General features: G+C 44.0%; 1 protein-coding gene across 2 annotated transcripts in view; it reads right to left on the bottom strand.

Moving 5' to 3' along the window:
- Positions 1 to 22,716, bottom strand: part of ABL2 (ABL proto-oncogene 2, non-receptor tyrosine kinase) — a 366,300-nt gene that overhangs the window by 222,217 nt on the left and 121,367 nt on the right. The window contains exon 1 of one of the 2 annotated variants that reach the window (XM_078642995.1): positions 21,370 to 21,567. The exons of the other annotated variant lie outside the window; for it this stretch is intronic. Within the exon in view, the coding sequence (XP_078499121.1) occupies positions 21,370 to 21,436 (67 nt within the window). The 5' untranslated portion in view covers positions 21,437 to 21,567. Of the gene's footprint in view, positions 1 to 21,369; positions 21,568 to 22,716 lie in introns of those variants that run through there. 2 annotated transcript variants of the gene reach the window in all.

The raw sequence follows: 22,716 nt of genomic DNA, 5'->3' as shown, positions 1-22,716 counted from the left end.
AATACTCTTTGATGGTGAAGTCGAATTTGAAGTCAATTCTGAAAGTGCCACTTTTAGAAAAGTTGGCATTTCCTTGAACTAACCATTAAGCCTGTATACTGGTTCATATGACTAGGTGTAGTTGGCCTTTGAGCATTCCTCCCACAAAGAATCACAAATGGGGACCAAGTGTGGGTAGGATGGGCCATAGTGACCTGATGAGAAGGGTGCAGCTATCAACCTCCATACTTGCACTTCAAGGGAGCTGCCTAAGCGCACACACAAAGAGATCACACTAGCCTTTTGTGACTCCAGACACCCTGGAACTAAGGCTGGGAGGCAGGAAATTCCAGAGCCAGATTGTGGAGGGGGGGCGGGCACAGGGAATAGATATTTCTCCCACTTGAATGCTGGCACCAGGTATAAAATTGGACCCTGAGACTACTCTTAAACACTTCTGGAGCTGTGGAAGACTCGGAAGTACTGCCTTGCTACGTGAGGAAGGAAGACTGAGCCTGCTCCTTGAATCCAGAACCCCATGAGTGACTCCAAAGGTTACCTGATTGCCCTTCTGTTCTTAGCTGCAGGGACTTAACAAGCGCCTGAGACCTGTCCTTCATCTGTCCAGGCTCAGTTTGGCCGGCCTGTCCTGTCCTGCTAGACTCTGCTGGAGTAAGTCCTAATGCCCCAAAAGGTGCCTCCCTAGTCCTAGACCAGAGTTCTCCAAAGACGGTCCTGGAGGGCTGGATCCATGCCAGGTTTTAGGCATATCCTCATTTAGATGAACAAAGATATCTTTACAACAATCTGTAGAACCTTGTCTTAGACACTTAACTGGCATCAGGTCGTACTCCTCCTGTCCAAACTGTGGGATCCCTTAGAAACTACACAACTTGATGCAGCACCTCACATCACAGCACCTCCCAGCTCCTGAGCAGTGGCCTCCTCGGAACAGATGCAGGACCTCATTTGCCATTTCAAGCACAACCAGGTACATGGCCCATCGGGCCTAACTCGGTCCTGTACCGAGCCAGTGCGCCATCACTTTCTATCCTGTATCCGGTCCGATGCACCCAGATAACCCCAGTTGGCGCATTGAGCTTCTTTGTGCTACTTTTACTCTAGACTTTGAAATTCCAAATTTCCAGGCCTTACGATTGAATTTTTTGTTCTGGTATCATTTTATTTATTACGATTTACTCTATTTTGCTTGATTGGTGTGAGATTTTTCTTGTGTTGTTCTTTTCATGTTATTGCTGTTTGAGTGCTGCATAAATACTTTACAGCTTGCCTCTATGTTAAGCCTGACTGCTTTTGTGTCATGCTACCGGAGGGTTATGCACAAGGAAATTTAGTGGCTTTTTATGGTTCACCCTAAAAAGGATTGTGGTTGTTTCTTGAGAAGGGTTTCAAACCCTTCAACCAATAACCCAATGTCTCAAATAGAGGTATTATCCTTGGTAGGCAAAGGGGTTGGAGCAAAGGCAAGCTCAACTCTTTCTCAGGTGAAGTATCCAGACAACTTGCATTTTTTAGGTCAAGATACAAACCAGCACATTGATGCTGATGCATGAAAATTTTCCAGATTCAGTCTGCTGCCTGGCGCATTAAATTGTGGAATATGCAGGTAAATCCATAAGAAGACACTATACTAGCAGACCGAGGAGGTACTCAAACCCCTTGATGAAGGGAAGCAACCTACATTGATCCTCCCACGAACTATGATAGGAATTCCACTGCCCTCTGTGAAATACTACTCAAAAGCCAACAAGCAGGGATTGGATTGGTAGAATTGTACTTTAACAAGGCACCATGAAGTAGTAGTTCTTTCTTAAACTTGCTGTTCATTTTCTATGTGCACCAACTGGCACAGGTCATCAGTGAAATATGCATTTCAATTATGTTAAGTCGGAGACATCCAAATCACATCTTTCCCGAAGAGCTAGGCAAAAATCACAAAATTCCTAGGTGAAATCTATAACTGGAAAAAAGACAACTTTGTGGCAAAACTGATATTATGGTGCAGACAAGGGAAACTCCCTTGAAATCCTACTGAGAAAGGGCTGAAACGGTACTCTGCATGGTTCGGGAGAGTGTGCCTCAGCCCTAAATATCCCAAAGCAAGAGTTTTTCTGCCCCAGAGCACATCAATTGTGTGGAGTGAAACATGTAGCGGGAAAGTGTGGTCTGGACAGACACATCACATGCACCCCTTCTTTTCAGAGCACAGCTATAGGCAAATCACCAGTCTGTAGAGGACTGACAGTGGTGGCAGTGACAGATTATACTTGCAGGACAAGCCTGTGTACCCGCCGCCTGAAAAAGGAGAGTACATACACTCCTTTTCAAACAGACTACCGGTCCTCTGCAACTCACTCCTTGGTGCCATCAATGAGGGACAAATGCTGCATGAATGCTTATTAGTGTAGGTGTAGCAGGGTGGGCATGGATTGTGTATGCAGTATCTGAATGTTGCAGCCACGGAATCCATTCTGGATCCCCCTGTAAAAGTGGTATACAAGACGGAGGTAGCCTACTACACAGCTAGGTACCTTGCAGGGCTCCTTCAAAGCATTCATGAGGTCCTTGAGGTACACCAGACTCTAGTGCGGAGTATAATAGGCAGAATAACCTTATGAAGTAAAAAGGATAGTCCTTTCCTCCTTCCCGCTCCATTATTTCTCTGAAGTGCTAATCCCCATGATTTGAGAAGGAGCAGAGTAAAGATGTTTGTGTGCCTTTGATCTGTGTCTCCCACCCTCCTGCATACCTACATCAGAGGACGAAGACAGTGGTCTGCCCAGTCAGGAAGGAAAACACAAACAATCAGAAAATGCCTGAAACCAGTCTTTAAGTTGGATCTCTGGAAACCACAATCTCAGTCTGCAACTGAGTTTAGCTATGGGACAGAACCCTGCCACACCTAAAGATGATTTGCCAGGATTTTTTTAATCAACCAGTGCAAAGGCTCTACACCGGTGGAGAACGAACATTACTTCAAAGCTCCAGGATTGACATCATTGATTAGTAACTCCCCTTGTCATAATCGAAAATAGGAACCTGGAAGATTTCCTTCATTCTAGGGAGAGCTGCCTTAAAACTATCTTGTGGAAAGAAGCCCCACTGACTGCTGAGTAGGGGTGTTGGGGTACCCTTGCATGAAAGAAAGGCCGTCTACTATAGGAGATCCTTGAGGAACTATGCAAAATTAAGTGAACTTGGGATGGTGTAGTTCATGGATGGACCTGCATCAACAGGCACCTTGGTGAGACTTTGTGCCCCGAGTTCCCTTGCAGTGTCCCTAAAGCAAGATAACTTGCTCCCCAAATCTGTGCTTGAGTTGAGCACTTGAGCTTTGCCCTGACATGACAAGAGTGATCCTCAGAGAACTGTGGAAAATGAGTGGAGACAGCAAAAGTGACTATGAAGGAGAAACTCAACAAAAAGATGTTTGTGAAGGCTTGGTGCTAAGGAAATGATAACCATATTTGGTGGTTTTCTTCTAAGTAGTCATAGCAGTAATATATAGGATGGCTTGGCAAGAAGAAGAATCACAACAACCACCACCGAATTTGGCAACATCACGGCTGCGACCCTGGGTGGGCTTTTTTTTGTACGGGTGGTAGGCTTGAACTTTGGCCCGGAGGGTGATCCAAAGAAGATTTCCTTACCTCCAGCTGGCTTAAATGAGTGCAGCCTGCAATTACCTTTGTAGTCCCTCCATCCTGTGACTCAGAGGCTTACACCAGCGAAGAACTGCAGTATGTCGCAGAAGTCCACAATGTAAGTGGAAAGTTAAGAGCTGCTGTTCCCAAGAAAATGTGTACAAGCGTGCACAGAGGCACACGCCCCTCCCCTCCAAACAGGCAACTCAATGGAGAAGACACCAAACGTTAAAGGTACAATATGCAGCCAGGGTTGCAGGGAGCACAATAACATACACTAGGGCTACTAAAACAGATAACCTCAAAGTGAAAATACCTTGTCAAACACTATATTTTGGATCGCCTGCCTTGGGAAACAAAGGAAATTAGGCTTGTGGATTGCAATGTGTATTCATGCCGAGTTGATTGTACTATATGAAAAGATCTACAAGTGTAAGTAATATATCTCCCTATGAATATTCTTTTTGCCCTCTGCATTTAGTTTGTAGTACATTTTTCTTTTCAAGTAAAAACACTGGTTGGACAATGATTAACTCTCATTTGCTTAAACTCCGAGACTCTATTTCACACCATCCTATCCGAGTAAGCCTTGGGCCGCTCTACATCACTATTATGGGTGTAATTGGTGCTCAGTTTTGGGCCCAACATTAAGGTAAGCCCCCAGGAATCCACAGGTAAAGGCGGTCATAACAATTTGATCAAAGTGCCAGTTGATTTCCCTGGGACTCCAGAGAAAGTTCCCACAGGCCTTAACCTAAAGCTATAATTGATACAGAACTACTGGCTTAACTGAGCAGGGTCCGATGATGGTGTGCCTGAAATGTCAGTGTCCACACAAGGTTCCTCCAAGAAACTTTTGAATACAGAAAATACAGCACTCTGGTTAAACCTCTGGATGCTCAACCATGTGAAATCTGCTTTGAAAGCACTCTGGTGGCACCCAGTTGAGTCAGGACTCGAGCTCAAGGAACCCTGAACGATAAACTAGGAACACAGGAGCAATGGAGTAGGATATACACAGGAAGTGGCAGTCATACTGCACAACCCTGATTCCACAGTCAAACATTACAAACCATGCCCGATCTCTGGGAGTCCAGAGTTACAGACTGGTTAATTTCATGCACCCTAAGTTTAAGGCAGAACCTATTCACCTGCGCTTACACAGTTCTGAAACCAATTACTAAGTTTAGCTACAGGCAGAGAGCTGGCACCACATAGGGTGACAACTGAGAATATGGACTCAGCAACTGAGGGAGGGAGATCATAACTCGCACCCAGTCAGTTTCAAACTACTCTTGAACTAGGATCCCTGAAATTCCAGAGTAAATACAAGGCTGCCTAAAAGCTCGTCTTAATAAATACACTTACAAAAGAAAAGTACAATGATGTAATGTGCATGGAGACAGAGTGAAAGAACATGAACTTAAAGGACGAAGGACATGCAATAAGTGGAACGAGTACTTAATGGACATGGGCACATTCTGGCAGAGGGCGAAGACTAAACCAAAACCGAGACTAGGCATGGAAATGTAGTACCAATAAGAAAAGACCACTTGCATACAGACATTCGGCATCAGAATATATAACAGGCACTGGGTCAACCTATTGGAACGACATACAATGGTCATGCAGCGATACTGCCTTCGACTGGAATAAAGACAGAATTGCGGGGCAAAGTGTTGTAAAGGGTGCAGTGATCTTCTGAACTCTTCCCAGTAGCGCGAGCAATCTATCTAGCAAGGCCAGCAGTAGAATATGCGTGGCTTAAAATAGATCAGCAGGAAGCCCACAATTTCAACACATTACAAGAAAGGAAGGCGAGCTGCGCCCGATGACATCAAATCACCTGGTAGCAGGAACCAGCCCTCCAGTTTCTCTGCAGTACAAAGGCCCTTTCATAGTGCCAGCAGCGTCGGTACTCATGTGGCTTTCGATATTGCCTCAACACCAGACCCCTTGGTAGGTTGGTTAAGTGTGTCCGTGATTCAGTGTGGGGGCGCTCTGAGTCGCACCCTGGGAGATAAACATCACCTTCTCCTTTCATTAACCCAGGCGCTCCTTGACTCACCCCTCAGACATGCGAGGAATTTGAGTGATGTCCCTTGAGAAAAGGCGGTACTCGGTTGGGCATGTGCCAGGTGTGGTTTACATGGGTTGCCATGGAGAGAGGATTTTTAACCACAGCATCAAGTACTGCATTGAAACTGGAGCTAATAGAAGTGCTGGGGCACGCAGTGAGATGCTCAGAAAAGCAGAACCTGGAGATCAAGGCCTCCACTATTCACATCATTTCGTCATGCTCCGCCTACAAGGGCCGTTACCAAAGAATTATATGATTACCATCACCAATGAATTATATGATTTTTTTGCATACCTGCCATTAATTGCCCTCTTATGCAAAACAATATTCTATTGAGCTCCCAACATTCCAACATTCTAATCCAGTTTGGAATTTATCAGAGACCACCACAGCAGATTAAATCGCGACAGAGCTAAAAAGCAAAAAAAGCTTCACCACCTATGCATCAAACCTGGGAGTATCAGGTTTTGGCACTGCTGAGCTGGTCCAGGCACATTTCGGCAACCAACCATGCATGTAAGCATCTCAGGAACCTGATAAACACACAGTGTCAAAGACAACAGCACTGGCCAACTGGTATGACAGTTGAATTTGTTTTTTGCTGTTTTTTTTTTTTCAAGTATATGTCACAAAAATAAGCAAAAAGGCCACCTACTAGACAGAATTAAATAAAAAAAATATTAACTTTTAATTTTATAGAACAGTACGGATGATTCCTAGCCAGCAGGTGTATTTAGAACAGGAAATAAAAACGCTTTTAAAGTTTTAATTCTGATCACAGGAAAATATTCTTATTGGGTGCAGAAAAGATCCTAAAGGCTTTAAATTGCCTCCATCTGAAAACGCAGTTTAATCACAAAGGTGGCAAAAAAATATAAAATATGCAAATAAAAAAAAACATTTGTAAAGTATTGGCCCACGAGACCTGCAACTGAAATGCACTTTTTTATGTGGATTTGCATACGTGATCACACAAAATGTCATCACTCACTGTACAAGAGAGCTGAAGCGGGCTAACCCACTGCCACATGCTGTAGGTTGTAGTGAGCAAAAGCAAAACGTGAATGACAGCTAAATAGGCCAATGAATGAAGAGTACAGGCTCACAGTGTATCTATGTATTTTTAACTCATGAATTTTTGGACAACGTAAGGCTGGTGAGGCACGGAGTCATCTCTAGGTAAAATCTTAAGGGTAGGACCAGCCCTATGATGTGAAGATGGGTTACGTGAGGGATTCCCCAGGAATACAACTATACCACACTTTATGTTGACACAGTAAACTACAGGGGACACATGCCATACTGCAAATACTTTTCTATCAATGGCATTCTTTATGAAGGATGAAGGATGCATAGGGTGGGACTGTTCGGCGAGTGCTGGCAGAGGTACGGGATGATACGCAAATTGGCTACAATACCTGGACAGCCACAATAATCGCAAGAAGAGTTAAAGAGGCTGTAGCCCAAAGTTACCAAACAAACCCAATTTGTGCATGTGAAACCCTTATAACCTACCCTTTGCAGACCATAGTCCCACTACGGACATGAAACGCAGCAACCACAAACTTTAACACACAACTGTGAAAAAAGAGGAATCCCAGCTGTCTACTCCGTCATTGCCATCAGCTGCCCCCAAGATTTGTGGCCTGGAGTCTGAAGGGGTTTCACTGATGGGAATACAGCTGTCTCTTTGTATGAATGGCACAAGACATTCCAACATTAGAGGAGGGGTCGGCCAGCATAGTTCACATTTGTTCTTAATAAAACGGTGCCAAAAGACGTTAAAAAATGCACTCAGTGAAAACAAACTGTGGCAGCAAATGAGAATGGGTGAACCTGTGCTACACGCCTGTCCCAGACCTGACCTCAGAGTCGGACTGGCCTATGGGGCAATCAGGCAGTGCACGATGGGCTGGTCTGACAGATCAGTCAATGGGCTAGTTTTTTGGCTGTGTATGTGCTTGCTTTAAGATCTGCTATGCTCTCCTTAATGAGGACTAGGTGGACACAGGCCATCCTATGGGAGGCATTTAAAGCATACATTAGGGGCATCTGCATAATCAAACACTACAGAGTGCTGAGAGACTTGTGCAGAAAAATTATGCGCATCAAGGAAGAGCTGACCGACCCGGTCTCAGTCACTGCACAGCATCAAGGAGAACTGCAAACGCGTACCAGAGCCTCATTACTGACGGAGTACAGTGACAGTGGCTGAACAAGAGGTCCTCTTTTTTAGGTATATATGCCAGAGGTCGCAGATACGGAGAAGGCGAACTTCCCGTGGGCACATTGTCCCGACTTCACTGCTCCCTGAGAGGCACTTCCGGTATAGCCAAGTTATATATCGATGGGGGATTAAGGGTCCCCTCCAATGTGAAGTCCTAGCGGCGTTACTTCAATACTACATACACCTCTATGCTACCTGTCTTTCTGGTGACATGACGGCCCAGAGGGCATACCTGGAGGAGTAGCAATGGTATGGCTATCCCATCCCCGTCAGTTCCTTAGCTAATCTTATTCTATGGAGGAAATAGTGCAAGCCATGTATTCTCTAGATGGCTCTAAGACAACCGGCCTTAATCGATTCATCTGGGAATTCTATAAACACTTTAAATATCTCCTTGCACCACAGTTATTCGCTGTATATGAGTAAATCCATACAGTCGGGCATCCTCGTGCCATCTTTGCAATAAATTGTCATATCACTCCTAAATTTTGATAAGATATTGGTCAAAGTCATGTCCAACCGTATTGCAATCCTGATGGAGCAAATCACATCTCCTGCACAATTTGGGTTCGACCCCATCTCTAAACCTGCATGTTGTATTCTCAGTTCTCAATAGAATCTCCCCGGATGTCCCCGCCGGGATAACCTTACTGGATGCTGAAAAGGCACTGGAGTCCCTAGAATGGACGTTTCACCTCGCCATCCTCAACAAACTGAGCATCCCCGGTAGATTCTCTTCACTGATAGACCTCCTACATGCAGACCCCACAGCTCGCGTCAGGATCAACAGCTCACTAACTGCTCCCTATTCCATTATACAGAGTACATGTCAGGGCTACCTCGACCCCATTACTGTTTATAACCGACATCGACCCACTGGTCCGACACCTCCAAATGAGCCATATGCATCAAGGCCTACCTTTTAAGCCAGGCCCTATCCTTACTTCACTCTATGCTGATGATGTGCTTCTATTCATACGACATCCGGAATAAACGTAGCTACAATTCTCCGGGAGGTGATCCGATTAGGGGGCCACTCTGACCTCCAGATTAATTGGTCTACATCCAAATTATTTCCCCTCTCTCCTGCTACAAAGCCCAAATAATGCGAACTCCCACTGACCTAGTGGGACGGTCCAGTTAAATAGCTAGGCATTATCCTACACCAAGACAGGAAACAGGTGGTGCGACTATACCATAGCCCTGCAATTGAAACATTGTCAACACAAGTGGACTGCTGAAACAGTTTACCATTATCAATAGCCGGACGGATCGCATTAATGAAAACGGTGGTTGTCTCCATTTCCTTTATTTCATCTTAAATATTCCTATACAACTCGCTCGTTCTTTGCTTTGACGGGCAGCCTGCACCTCAAACTCATCTGGGCCAGTAAGTGCCCACGCGTCAGCCTGGGACACACTGGTGCTTCCATATGAGAGGGGCAGGTTGAAGTTGCCCTGCATTGGGGTAAGCACCATCCTCCCACTGTAAGAAACTGGCTAACCAGCATGACATATTGCGATTCCGCCTCTCTTCAGCCTCCAACTTCCAGACTGAAATATATATGGCAGCACCTACTCGATTATCTACTATCGACCATCGAGATGTCCCAGGACTCCCACACTAAAACAACGGAGAATTCCGCCACGATCAATCGGTTTCCTCACCACCACACCCACCTGCCCCCTTCTCCAGACCTCGCCGGTGACACACACGCATTAGATGCTCCACGCACCTCTGACATGGGCTCTCCCCCTGCCCTCCCTCCCCTCCCTGATCAGACCACTGGCTCATATGTACTCTTCTACAGAAATGCGAATACCCAGGCTATAAGACTCCCCATGTTTGATATGGAGGACAGATAGCTTAGTTATTGTTCTTGTTTATTTGCTTTATTGACAGTTTGTTTTGATCACAATGTACACACCGGCTTTCTATCACCCTGGATGTGGCGACCACATGTTGGACTTATGCATGACCATTTATATAAAGCCAGTTTATGAAACGCGTTAGGACATTGCGATTAAATGTGCTCCTGTATTCTTAAAAAAAAAAAATCAATAAAACATACAAAAACACAACCATAACCTTAATTTTAACAGATCTAACAGGCAGAGAGATTAGAGCATAGCGCTATCTCCAACTTGACGTTTACAGTCATAAGAAAATGTCCCAGGCCACATCTGCAGCAACCCATTCAATCCTGTGAAAGAGTTCGGTACAGCTCTAACAGAGCTGCTCTGATCCACACTGACTCTCTAGCATTGGCAAAGTCAACAGGTCTCGCCTATGCGAGTTGTTTTGGCTTTACCAGTGTTTTTTTTAAGTCATGTAGCACTGCAGCGTCTGTGCAGCATGGTCGAAAGTAAATAAGAACAAGAGTTATAACATGGTCTACGCTGACCATGTCGTATCACTTTTTCTTTCAACCATCCTGCATAGCAGCCACGCCGCTGTAAAACAGGCTTAAAACATTGACAAAGTCAACAGATCTACCATAGGCAAGACCTATTGGCTTTGCTAATGCTTGTTACTGTCGAGTTCTCTGATATTACCCCAAACATTGCCTTCAGCAAGCACAAATCCATGCAATCTTCCATAACTTGCAAAATACTTATGCAGCTGGTCTTTACAAGTTAAAAGCTGCCCCATTTTGCAAACCTGGGCCACTTTTTTTTTAGCCAATTCACTACTGAGGGCCACTTTTATTTTGGTGCCCCAGCCTATGTCCTGTCCCAGACCGACCATGCCTGCCCTGACCACTTCTTCTATCAGAAGGGTGCTGCTTCATTCACTGCCTTTCATGTGAAAAATTTCCAATGTTCCTCCTTTCCTCCAGAATCGATTACAGATCACCGTAAAATCTCAAACGCAGTCTCTTGCCCGATGTACATCGCCTGCAGGAATAGGATTGTCTTCAGCATATCCCCACCACCAGATCTTTCCTTCAGTGTAAACAGTGTAAACATTGAGCCTCCTCTCAGAAGATCTGGCACATATAATCTAACATTTGGCTGATTTCATAAGGCAAAGTAAGTCAAAGACACAAAGCACAGAGACAACACGAACTACCGTCGACTCCTGAAATACAAAAACATTTGTGAAAATAAACTGGACCCTCTTTAAGAGCTCGTGGCGGTTGCCTATTTGGAACAAAGGGGACACGCGATCCATTCACCAAAACAGCAAATCCGGCAAAACCAGGCTTCATTTAAAAAGAATAAATAAAATAAATCTGCTCCACCGAGTAACTATAGAGAAGGAGGACTTAATTTTAGAGGAATACATACACCAGGTGGTGTAAGAGCTGCCTAGGTCTCCTATTCTGCAGCAGGCTAGGGAGGCGTGGGCTGTCCACACTGATTTCGATCGACTAACACCAGGCAGTCAGGACATTCCTGGTACAGTGGCCGATTCTGAGCTGTTGCAAGTATGGTCAATGGCATTGATATTCTATCAGCAAATCTGACTGCACACCCTTCCAACCAATTAAAAGAGTGACAAGTGGCATTCTGACCGGATTCACAAACCCTTAAAGCCCAGAATTGCTAACGCTGAATGCATGGTGCGAATTACCCAAAGGTCACAATTAATACATGCAGTTCGGGTCTTTTTGAGCTCCCTGGGTAAGCTGAAGAGGAATGACGAATTTGCACCAAGATTTACTTCTGCCTATAGCATGCAAAATAAATAAATAAACACAGAAGCGAATGTAAATAAACATAAAAAAGGAGCTAGGATGCAGCAGTTGTCACAATGGCGCAAGCAATTTTTTTTATTGACTGGTCAGTGGGGTTGGGGGCAGGGGTGTGGCTTGGTCGGTAAGATGGGGGGTGAGCTTCAGATTTCCCCAAAAAAATCAAGCAGGCACAATGTTAAAATACATTACATTTGCAAAGCAACACGCACAACAGAAGCTTAAGGTTAGCGGAAAGGGAGAGGAATGCGGATTGGTAGGGGCACTAAGTGAGAGAAAGCACATTATTTAGCGAAAACCAATATTTTTGAAGTTTTTCCAAACAGACCAGAGGGAAAGAGTGTGTGGGAGTATTTGTGTGTGTGTAAATATTCCTGGTGAAATACGACAGACATCTCACCATACCCGACTGAAAGCACCTGTACACATCTATTTATCAAAAAATAAATGTATTAGGGGATGTAACACCCCAAACATCCGCCTTGAAGCTAATCCCTTGGGTGGAGAAAACATTGGCAAAAAGTGCAGAGGGTATAGGGGAAAGCAACACAGCAGTGGGGAACTGAGAAAAGCAACTAAAGGGGGAGGAGAAACAAGAGGTGATAGATGGAGGGGGGAGCCACTCTGAGGGCTGGGGAGAAGAAACAGGTGAGAGCAACATGGAGGGAGCAGTACACAGGCGAGCAAGCAAAGTGGTAGTATTTGGCTGGGGAGGACAAGCAACAAGGGTGCAAGAGGGGGAAGAAACATGGAGGGCGATGGTGGGGAAGAGAAGTAACAGACTAGAGAGCTACGTGGAGAAGGCGGGGAGAAATACATAGGTGAGAGAGAGTAAGAGAGAGTAAAACAGAACTCTGAGGAGGGAAGAGAAGCACAATAGGAAGACAACTGGAAAAGACATTCACGCTAAAGGAGTACGTAAAAAATAGGAAAAAAGTGGATCCCTAAGAGTGAGCAGTGTAAGGAGAAGTAAATTGGCTATGCTCCAGAAGCAGGACTGACACTTGAAAGACAAGGTAAGCCACTGAATAAGAAGCAGGCAAATGAGTGACAGGAAAGGCAACCAATGATAACTACTGGGAGTTTTCCCAGCCTTTGTACGTTTTTGGTAAGCCGACACTATGTATCATAACAGACAGTACGTCTAGTAGGCATGACCTAAAATGCCTTGTTTTTATTATACAACTATGCTATATGGTTAATGCTGTACAGAACACCCACCCAAGCATGGTGGAAGACGAAATTCGGCAGACTGCCTCTCATTCAAAATAGATGAAGAAATTCATCCTTCTTGAGAAGTTTTAAGGTCTGGGTGTGCTCATCAAGAAACTGGTTGCATGAACTAGACAGCATGACTAAAATTCAATAGGTTGCACATTCCGACGAGGACCACAGGATCTAACATAAGAAGTGCAGATTCAGATCGCCTTCTTTCAGAGGTTGAAACAATTAAGACCATCCAGTTCTAGGATTTGTGCTATTTGTGTAGAAGCCCAAAAGTGTCCATCAAAGTGCGCCTTCTAAGGTTAACTCACCAGCTGGACCGGTTAGGGCACGATGGCAGGCTCAAACCACCTTATGCCTTTGAAGTCCTCAAATTCACACTCCAGGAGAACACAAAAAAGGTAAGCCTGCAGTACTGAGGAGATGAAAGTGCCATTATGTCTCTATTCACATGATTTGTTCCAAGCGAATTTAGCCGTATGTTTTTCTCAATATCATTATGCACCCAAGTGATCTGATCAATGTAATTTTTCATGTATGTGACTGCTCCACTTGGTTTTGCTCCATATGGTTAGATCCATGCGCTTTTGCTTCATATGATTTTGTGCTATTTAATTTGCTTTGTGTGACTTTTTTAAGCGTAATTTGAAGCCTTAAAGAAATTCTGTGGGACAAATTGAAAAAACAATACAGTCCTCCATCATCAATCTGCACATATTCACTACACTGTTAGACACTCTCAAGGCTCCTAAATTTTCTGACATGTTAAGAGAACACAAAGAAAACTGTAAGAATGTACTTATATCAGTGACCATGCATGATATGAATTTTTGTGCTTGCTTACTCCTATTGAGATTCCATCATAGCACAATTTCCTTAATCTGTCATCTTGTATCAGACAGTAATTTTTAAGCCTTGAGGAAGTCCAAAGGACAAAACACATATTGGCTGTCGAATGTACACCAGTCCTAGCTATTTTTCTAGAATTTTTTTTGGCTCAATTAAACTTCGTACGAGAGACATACATTTGTGGACTGTTGTTTTTTTTAACTACAGAAACAACTGATTTGAGTGCTCAGATATACGATTTGTCTGTTGTGAATAGCTGAGGATGTCGAGCCGGAAGCTTCACATTTATCCTTAGATAGCAGGAGATTTCTGACAGCACCGACTTTCTTTTGAGATATATTGGAAAAAGTACTAACCTGGCACTGTGTTGTCTAGATGTGCAGTGACTTTTTGAATGAAATGCGCTTGTGGTCTACAATGCTATACAGATCCATTTCCAACATTTCGTCAATCTCCGCTTTTAAATGGACGTCAAACACCATTTCTTAAAAGATCTTTCTTAATACATACATTGTGATTTGGTATTCTCTAATCCCGCTGTATAAAAAAAAAACACCACCTTTTGAAGACCAAAATTTCCTGTTTATATTCCTTGTTATATTCTTTGCTTGGCTTCCTGTCTTACGCTTGTCCCTGTGAAGCGCTCATACTGTGACCAGAATTTTGACTTGCTACACACACACAACCTAAATAAATGCACAATTAAATTCACTGGGTACCAACAAGTTACAGCATTAACGTCTTAATAGCCAATGTTATTTTACTAAAGTGGTCTTGTATTCTGCCAAACATGACTAAAGGCAAAGTTAAAGATTTCTGCGTTATAACGGTCATATTTTAAATTTTACAGAGGCAACATACGCACCTCTGTTAAGACTGATGTAGTAATGCATGTGAAAACTTTTTTTTTAACTTTGTTAATAACTTTACTCCTCCCTCTTGTTTGACTAACCAGCAAAAAACTTTAAAAAGAGTAGAATGAATTCACTTTGATCTCACCAAATGTGTGCAGTTAGGTCAAGGGGGCAAAGTTAAAGGGGGACGGTAGGATCATAAAAGAGTTTTGAATGAGAACCACAATGGAAGGCATTCATTTACTAAATAAAAACAAGCATTTACAATGCAATAGGTCTCGCATTGGCGAGCGTTTTACTATTGGTATTGTAAAAACCAATGCCTTTTATTTATGCATTTTTAAAACTCGCAAGCGGTGCATAAACACGCACTTTGTACTTACAGCCATTGCTCACGAGAACCAATGCTGGCAGTAACTACGCCTCTTTTACTGCCCGCCTTGCTTTTCGTAAGCAAAGAGTATAAGTACTAAGTGAGTGTTTATGCACTGCTTGCAGCTTTTCCAAACACATAAATAAAAGGCATTGTTATTTACAATATCAATAGCTCAAACATTCGCAAATGCGAGACCTATTGCATTGCAAACGCTGGTTATAACTGCTCCAGAGCTCATAAACTGCCACTAAGTGGTGCCAATGAGAAAAGCTTTTCTCAAGCAGCGGCATCATTTATTCAATAAAAGCTCCTTTTGCATTTGAAGATAGGTGACTTGCAGCGGTATCCGATGGGCCAGTGCACTCCTCTGGGATTATAGACCACTTCAATAATGATCCCTTCCAAGGGCCTGATGTTGGATGCAAGCGCCAAAATGTACTCGTGAAAAGGGTGTGCCACCATGCAAGGGAATAAATAGTGTGAAAAACTCACTAGAAGTAATCTGCAGTTTTAGCTCACAGTAACTATTTTATTCCATGGACAGATTGTAAAACAATGCCTTAAAGAAGAGTGATATTCTATATTTTGTGATTCATAAAAGTTTCATTATTACAATGTGTATGCTGGGTATTTTCATTGACCATTAATTCCTTCATTAAATGCAGAAAGAGGAACACAGAGTACAAATTGAGAGAATGAGAGAGAGAAAATGAGCAGTAACTAGACAGTGAAACAAAGAGCCAGACAGAGAGGAAAACAGTAATATAATGACAGAGCATGAGAGAAAAAGAGAGAGAGAGAGAGAGAGACACACAGAAAGACAATAACAAGAAGTGTCCGCCATTGACCGGGGCTGCTTGGAAAGTGAAAGCATGCATGGCGCGCTGAAAATATAAAAAAATAACACGAAGCAGCTGACATTGTGAAAGCAGCGTCCCGCGCACTGTGCAAGCAAAGCCTGCAGTAGGAGAAACTCAAAGAAAATAGTGATCACAGGCTGTAAATAACCAGGCCAGTCGTAATGGGAGGTTACAAATGAAGACAAGGCGGTACTAAGGAAGGACTAACAAGCATATTAACGAATCAGAATCCAGCATTTACCAAGGACAATTACACAAGCCAATTAAGAATATGGGCAGAGCGTGGTCGGAGCTTCAAGTCCTCACCGGAATACAGCATGCCTCGCAAAGCAGCGCATGTGCTGCCCAGACTCGACCTAAAAATGGTTCACTGAAATTCCATCAAGTTTTGAAAGCAACACTTAGCTCATTCTGTTCTCTGTGTTTGGTGTATTTCATTTTAGACATGTGAAAAGAGCATGCATGAACTCTTTCATTATTCTGCTATGGAAACTCAGATTCTTTTCTTTATTTTTTAATTTTTAAAGGGGGAGACTATGCCTTCAGATTAGATAATTGCTGCTTAAAGTCTCAAACAAAAAAAACTGAAATTCCTCTGAAAAACATCCAGACTAGGCTATCTTTATTTTCAAGCATTTACTCTTGAACATTAAAATGGTCAGACTCCAAAGGAATGGAAAAACAATAGAAAATGGATTGCTACACCAATCCAAAATTGTACATATGCCGATTGTTTAAATTCTTTTCCTGTAAAGTAATACACCTCCAATGTTCGCTTTCATCCCGAAGAGATATTCATTTTTTATGGTCTGGCTTGAACACGCAGCTGTTGAAAGACAATTGTGTGAGTATAACCAGTAGAGGGCCTTTGGCTCCACCCACATGTTTTGAGCCAGGAGCACATGTTTTAATTTGGCAGAAGTTGGGTGCTTCCACACAGCTGTCATGATTTTGTTTATTTATCCAGCTGCCTGAGCTTGACCTTTCAGGGGCAGACATGTGTCATTAAAATGATTTTAAAGTGTCTTAGATAACTAGAAAATGATGACATTTTCTTCTGGTGGCAGCATAGATGAGAGGAGGGCAGTTATTAACGTACATGGAGTTTGGAACTGGCTTGACAGTACATTCATAATCCACACCTTAATGCTTGTTGAAAAATACTTCATGTAGGAATACCAATTTTTACATAACGCAGAAGTGTACTAATGTACAATCGCTAATCAGTCGTTCGGGCAACCAGAGACAGACAAAAAGTTTGAAGGGTATGACACCCAATACTGAGACCTACCGAGAACTAGTATTTTAGAAAGCAGACAGGGGAGCTGCTAAAAAAAAAATCCTCCTTGTCTTGCCAATATGACAGGGAGAGATGTATCTCTGCCTTCATCTGCTCTCTCAACAACTTTTCCAATAAGGACTAGGAAGTACTGGATATCAGTCTGGCTCCATGAAATGATTATGCCCCCCCTCCCCCGCAACTACTAACAAGCATTGGCATAGCCAATAGGTCTCACCTTTGGGACCATACAAGTGGTTAGCCATGCAGCATACGAGCTGCAAGTTAACAAACATTAGAAAGAACACAGAGCAACCAGTCACATTTTGTTTAACAGTGGTAGTTGCGCAGGACAATTTTTTAACAGCATGTGCTTGAAGGTTTGCGCTTATAAATTGGCTTGACCTAAAAAGAGGAGGAGGATGTAAAAATGCGGAGAGAGAGGAAGAAGTGGAGGTAAATGAGGAATAGGTGGAGAAGGGGAAGCAGAGACATGATAAAGTGATATGTTGAAAGATGGAGCAATACAAGTGAGTGTAGAGAGCAGGGCGGCGAGATGAAGGGGAGAAGGTAGATGAGTGCAGAGATTAATGTTAAACGGTGACATGGAGGCATAAGCAGTTAATAAAAAGAGCACATTACAGGCCACAAACAGCTTTAAATTACTCTGCGTATTGCTAGGCACGAGCAGGCAGAAGAGGGGTGTGGGGAACGAGAAGGGGTGGCGGGGGTGAGAGGGAGAGGGCAGGGGAAGGAGCGGGGGAGAGAGGAAGGGAAATGTATTGGTACAGAGGAGGGGGAAAATGTGGGAGGGGAAGAGAAGGCCGAGGAGAGAGGAAGTGGGGAGAGGGTCAGAAAATGAAGGTGCGCGGCAGGGAGCTGAGAGGACGGGTCAGAGGCAGAGGAGAGAAGGCGAGCGTCTGTTTCAGAGTGACCCCAAACGGGACGCGTCACTTCGGGTTAGTTGCCAAGACACCAAAACATGCAGAGGTGACAAATACGGACAGGCTTCAGATGAGCAACAGGCGAGAGCCCACTCTTACCAGCTCGGCAGTCAATATATCTACTGAGTCAATCCATGTCACGGAAGGGGCTGGCAGTGCTCCAGCCATGAAATTACTGCCAGGGAAACAAGTGTTTCTTAATTCTGAATAGGAACAACAGACAAGCGCCCGTTGTGTTTACAGGGATTGGTGGCTGTGGAGAGGCAGATGCGTAACACAGCTCTGCTTGAGAGAAGGCGCACAGGCGGTCAGTGGGAGCTAATGGTGCATGCAGACCCTTTACGAGACAGCCCCTAATTGTGGTCTTTACGTAATCCAGTCAGCTAGGGGGAACATCTGTTCCGTCAGGGCCTGCAGCGAGCAGCAGGGGAGTGCCTACAATTAAAGGTGGCTTGCCACTGGAGTCAGAGTTTATTCGGAGCAAGCAGCAATTTTTCGAAATAATTGAGATTGCAAAGCCGAGGCAAGACATGAGAAGAACAAGCGCAGTCGCGAAAGTGAAAGCGCCCGCGCTGGGTTAATTAGTAACCTGATCCTGGAATACAGCTGGCACTCTGCGCGCCGCTGCTCGCTCCCGAGACACATAGGCCATGGGAGTGAACGTTTACAGAAAAGGCAGGACATACCCCCCTGCCTTTGGCAATTTGCGTGCTTTCATTTTTGAAAGCCACAAGCAATGGCCAATAAAATGTGTGGGTGTGAATAAAATCACATAGAGAAGTCTGTAGGAAGTTAGGAGTGCTTACAAGAAGCCTCCCTGTAGAGCAGCGCATGCGCGCTGCGCTAGGCTCGACCTTAAAAACACTGCAGCCCTCACCAGAGAGGTTTGTGCTCCTGCTTCCACATTTAAAATTTCCCAACCTTACCCCAGGACTCAGAGGTCCTGCTTAACATCGTCTCAAACTTGCACAAGGGACCAGAGGGCTGCTTTTTGCTAGTACCCAAAAGAACCCTCGCACCCCATCTTACCCAGGTCTGGGGGAGGATTATGTCACTGTGAACCCTGGCTCCGGTGACTGTTCGACAATGGATGTGGTTTGTACACACAGACATAGCAGCGTGCTTCTCTGTCATCTGGGATACATATTAGCCACCCTGTTCTTACTTCAAGAAGTAGTAGAAGAAGTACAAGGCCAGCTCTACTCATTACCCCCACACTGTGGTACTTATAAGAAACTCCACAGGCTTTACAGCCCCACAATGCAATTCATGGTTTACCTTTTCTTTTAAGGGATCAAGGCAAGTCCAATGGCCCACGCAACTGCCTGCCAATTTGGGTGACAAAGAACACTACAAAATTGCCAAAGAACATGTTTTTATTGCTCACTGACAAAATGTTTTTCTTAAATAACTAAGGACAAGGGGAGAAACAGGGAGGTAAGTATGGGTAGGTCAGAGGTCAGACCATTCTCTCAATGTCTGCTTTCCAAGACTGTGTGCAGTGAGCTCTATTGGGTGCCAGTCCTGCCGCAAACATAGGGTCCAATACAGGTTTCTCTCAGAAAATAGGATTAAAACTGGCTACAGCAATGCAAATTTCATAGGAACAGTAATGACAAATGTGTTAAAACAAGATATATTAACTTGCACATTAAGTAGGTAAAACAATGTCGCTACTGCTACCTTGATCCGATTTTTCTATCTAATATGTTAAGTTAAATGTGCTGTTTTGTAGGTTCCCTACATCCGAATTTGTATATATTGAAGTGCTGCTTTACGGACAAGGTACTCAAACATAACTGCCAAACACTACAATATCTCATTCTATGCAGCAGAATTAGAATTATTTACACAGAAACAGTTCATCAGAAGCTCCATTCAGTCATCATAGCATATAAAGCTGCAGTGTAGGTGCCATTGCATACAGCACAGAACATGGGGTGGCAGCAACGGACAATGCATAGAGAAATTGGTTTTGTAAGCCATACTTAAGTTCATTGGAAAAACAGAGTGCATAAGTGTTGTCAGTCTATGAGGCTGATGGGACGGTTCACAAGTGAGCCAGTCAAAGGGCATAAAAAACAAGTGGTTATATAGATTTTAAATAATCATAGATGCACTTAGAAAGACCGTGGCAAGCAGCAGGGTGGCACTTGAGCGCGTCTCCCTCTATTACAAATCAGAGGCAGCCATGCTGGACTGCTGACTATAACAGTGAACAGCACGTCGAGTAAATCTTCACGGCCATCATTAAGATGAGTAAATATATCTAATGCAGTGAGGTATGGACTACATATTTAGAGGGTAAATCACTGACCTAGCCACCAAAAACCTGAATTAGAATCCAGACTTCAGCAATACAACAATACTCAACACTAGGCAAATAATTTCATTTCACTTCACACAACTGCCAGTAAGCAAAAAACAGCAGTACTGCCGATGAAATGTGACAGGTTGGAAGACAACACTTGCAACACTTGAAGAAATTGCTCTGATTCTGGGGAAATTACTTCACCCCCATACATAACAAATTGCAATTATCTGAAATGTGTACTACCAGGATTCCACGTGTTAATATTTTAAACAGAGGTCATCTGGTATTGTACGACAAAAAAAGCCTAGCATTGGAGCTCCCAGGACAGACAACACACATAATTGCTGTAAACAACTATGATATGAACATTAAAAACAAAGGCAACAAGGGCCGTTAGAGCCGGTCAACCAGCATGGTAGCATACGAGTGGGATCCTCTTTTTGCCATAAATCTGAGAAGTTGACGAATGACAAATAAATGAAAAGCAAAGGACCACACAGTGAAACTTCTATGTAGCCCCAGAGAGCCTTGGACACACTTTAGTAGCAGGGTTAAAGTGCTGCTCTGGTGGACCTTAGATCAGAGATACAATCCCAACTTTTGAACGGATTATTGCAGCCATCTACGATGCTCCATCTTGTAAATTATAAATGCAGTGGTTGTTGCGCTCCAAGGTGGCAGCAGAACAATCAAGCATCCTGGTGATTTTAAGGCTGAGCTGCCAACAAGGTGGTATGCCGGAAAGGCAGGCCATAGACACAGGGGCATAAAAGTTCAAGAAGTCATTCGGATAGGTGAAAGGGAGAGATCTGAAATTTTCTACCAACAGTGCAAGAAAAACAGACAGGAAACCATAGCATAAGCCCGGTCACTTATGCCACCGGGTTCTTATCTAGGCTTTCTAGGACTGTAAATATACAGAAAGAACAGGTCTTCGACTTCCAAAATCACACTCTAAGGATAGTACCAGTGGAATAAAATGCTATTCTGCAGCGCTAAACAATGGCGCCACTGACTTACCAAGATCGAGAAGCAGCCATGGGCACCCTTCAGTGACTGCAGCACACATGGGCAGCTGGCAGCGCATTCCTCCTCTGAGAGGCAGCAGGACCCGCAGACAGACAAAGGGAGGGCGCGTTTATACGCGCCGGCAACAGCCGAGGGAAAGGGGGCCAGTGAGGGCACAGAAGAAAAGAATACTTTTAGAAGGGCCGGTGAAAAGAAAAAAAAAACAGCACAGTAATGTGTCATCACTTCTGCGTCACTGGAACACGTGTCTGTCTAGTAGTTGTGCTACTCCAAATCAGAAGTAACCATGTCCAAAGCTGCCTCAAGCCGACTGGGATATGTTACCAGGCAACCCCGGAGCGCCCTCTGTAGGCGGACCGGGTATATCTTCACATTATTTTCCGGATGATTTCTTTGTGAAAGTCCATGGGTTTATGCCAATATGAACAGAGTTCACCTCGTCTCTCACTACGGTAACGCTTCTCCGCACATTATTCTCAGAAATTATGTTCCTTTGTAGTTACTCAATCAACCCGATTCCTCATCCTTGAATATCCCCCGGGGACCTCAATGTTGTCAGAAACGTTTCTCATCACAATAGCTCCTAAATGGCACTACATGACCCAGAAGTAGCTCTTGCCGTGTCTTTGCTTCTCCACCAGAAGAAATGACAGAGCCACATAAGGCGCCAAACTAGTGCATTTGTTCATTTCTCCACACTCTTCAGAGGTAAGAAGAATAGTGAACCAACGCCAAGAAATAAACAAAAGGATACCAAACTTACAACAAAACAATTTAGAATACCTCAACGTTGAAACCTTATCACAAAACTACTTGTTGGGGTGGGAATGTCCCCTGCTTTGTCAATGGGCATGATTACCCGCCTCAAATCCCTAAAAAGTTTGTGCTTCTGGTTTCCTGACATTTTGATTTTTGGCCCAGGAGTCATAGCATGTGCATAGAGACCTAGGCATGTTCCTGATTGAATAGGTACTGGGCCTGTCCTGTGACCTGGGGGGGGCGCACCAAGCATGCCTCCATTTACTGAACATGGACTACTGTCCCTGGTGTGGGGTTACCGTGCATAAAGATGGTACATACCTTGTTTTCAGAATTAACTGATACTAGATGGAACATCCCGAGTGAACGGTAACCATACTGATGTTTGTAGCCTGTGTGGTACAAGCATTGTGTGTGCGTGGGTGAGCCAGAGATTATTAATGCATGCAAGTGGAATCTATTTTGGATAGCACTGGCCTAACATTACGCAAGATGGAAAGTGAGGATTGTCCCCCATACAGTGGAAGTGTATAGCTTACATCCTTGTGGCTAGGGGGGAGGAAACCTTGTCACTGAAGT

This window comes from Lissotriton helveticus, chromosome 1_1 (genome assembly GCF_964261635.1).
Source record: "Lissotriton helveticus chromosome 1_1, aLisHel1.1, whole genome shotgun sequence".
NCBI classification, from domain to species: domain Eukaryota; kingdom Metazoa; phylum Chordata; class Amphibia; order Caudata; family Salamandridae; genus Lissotriton; species Lissotriton helveticus.
Note: the sequence above shows the minus strand (reverse complement) of the source record. Positions and strands in the feature narration are given on the sequence as shown.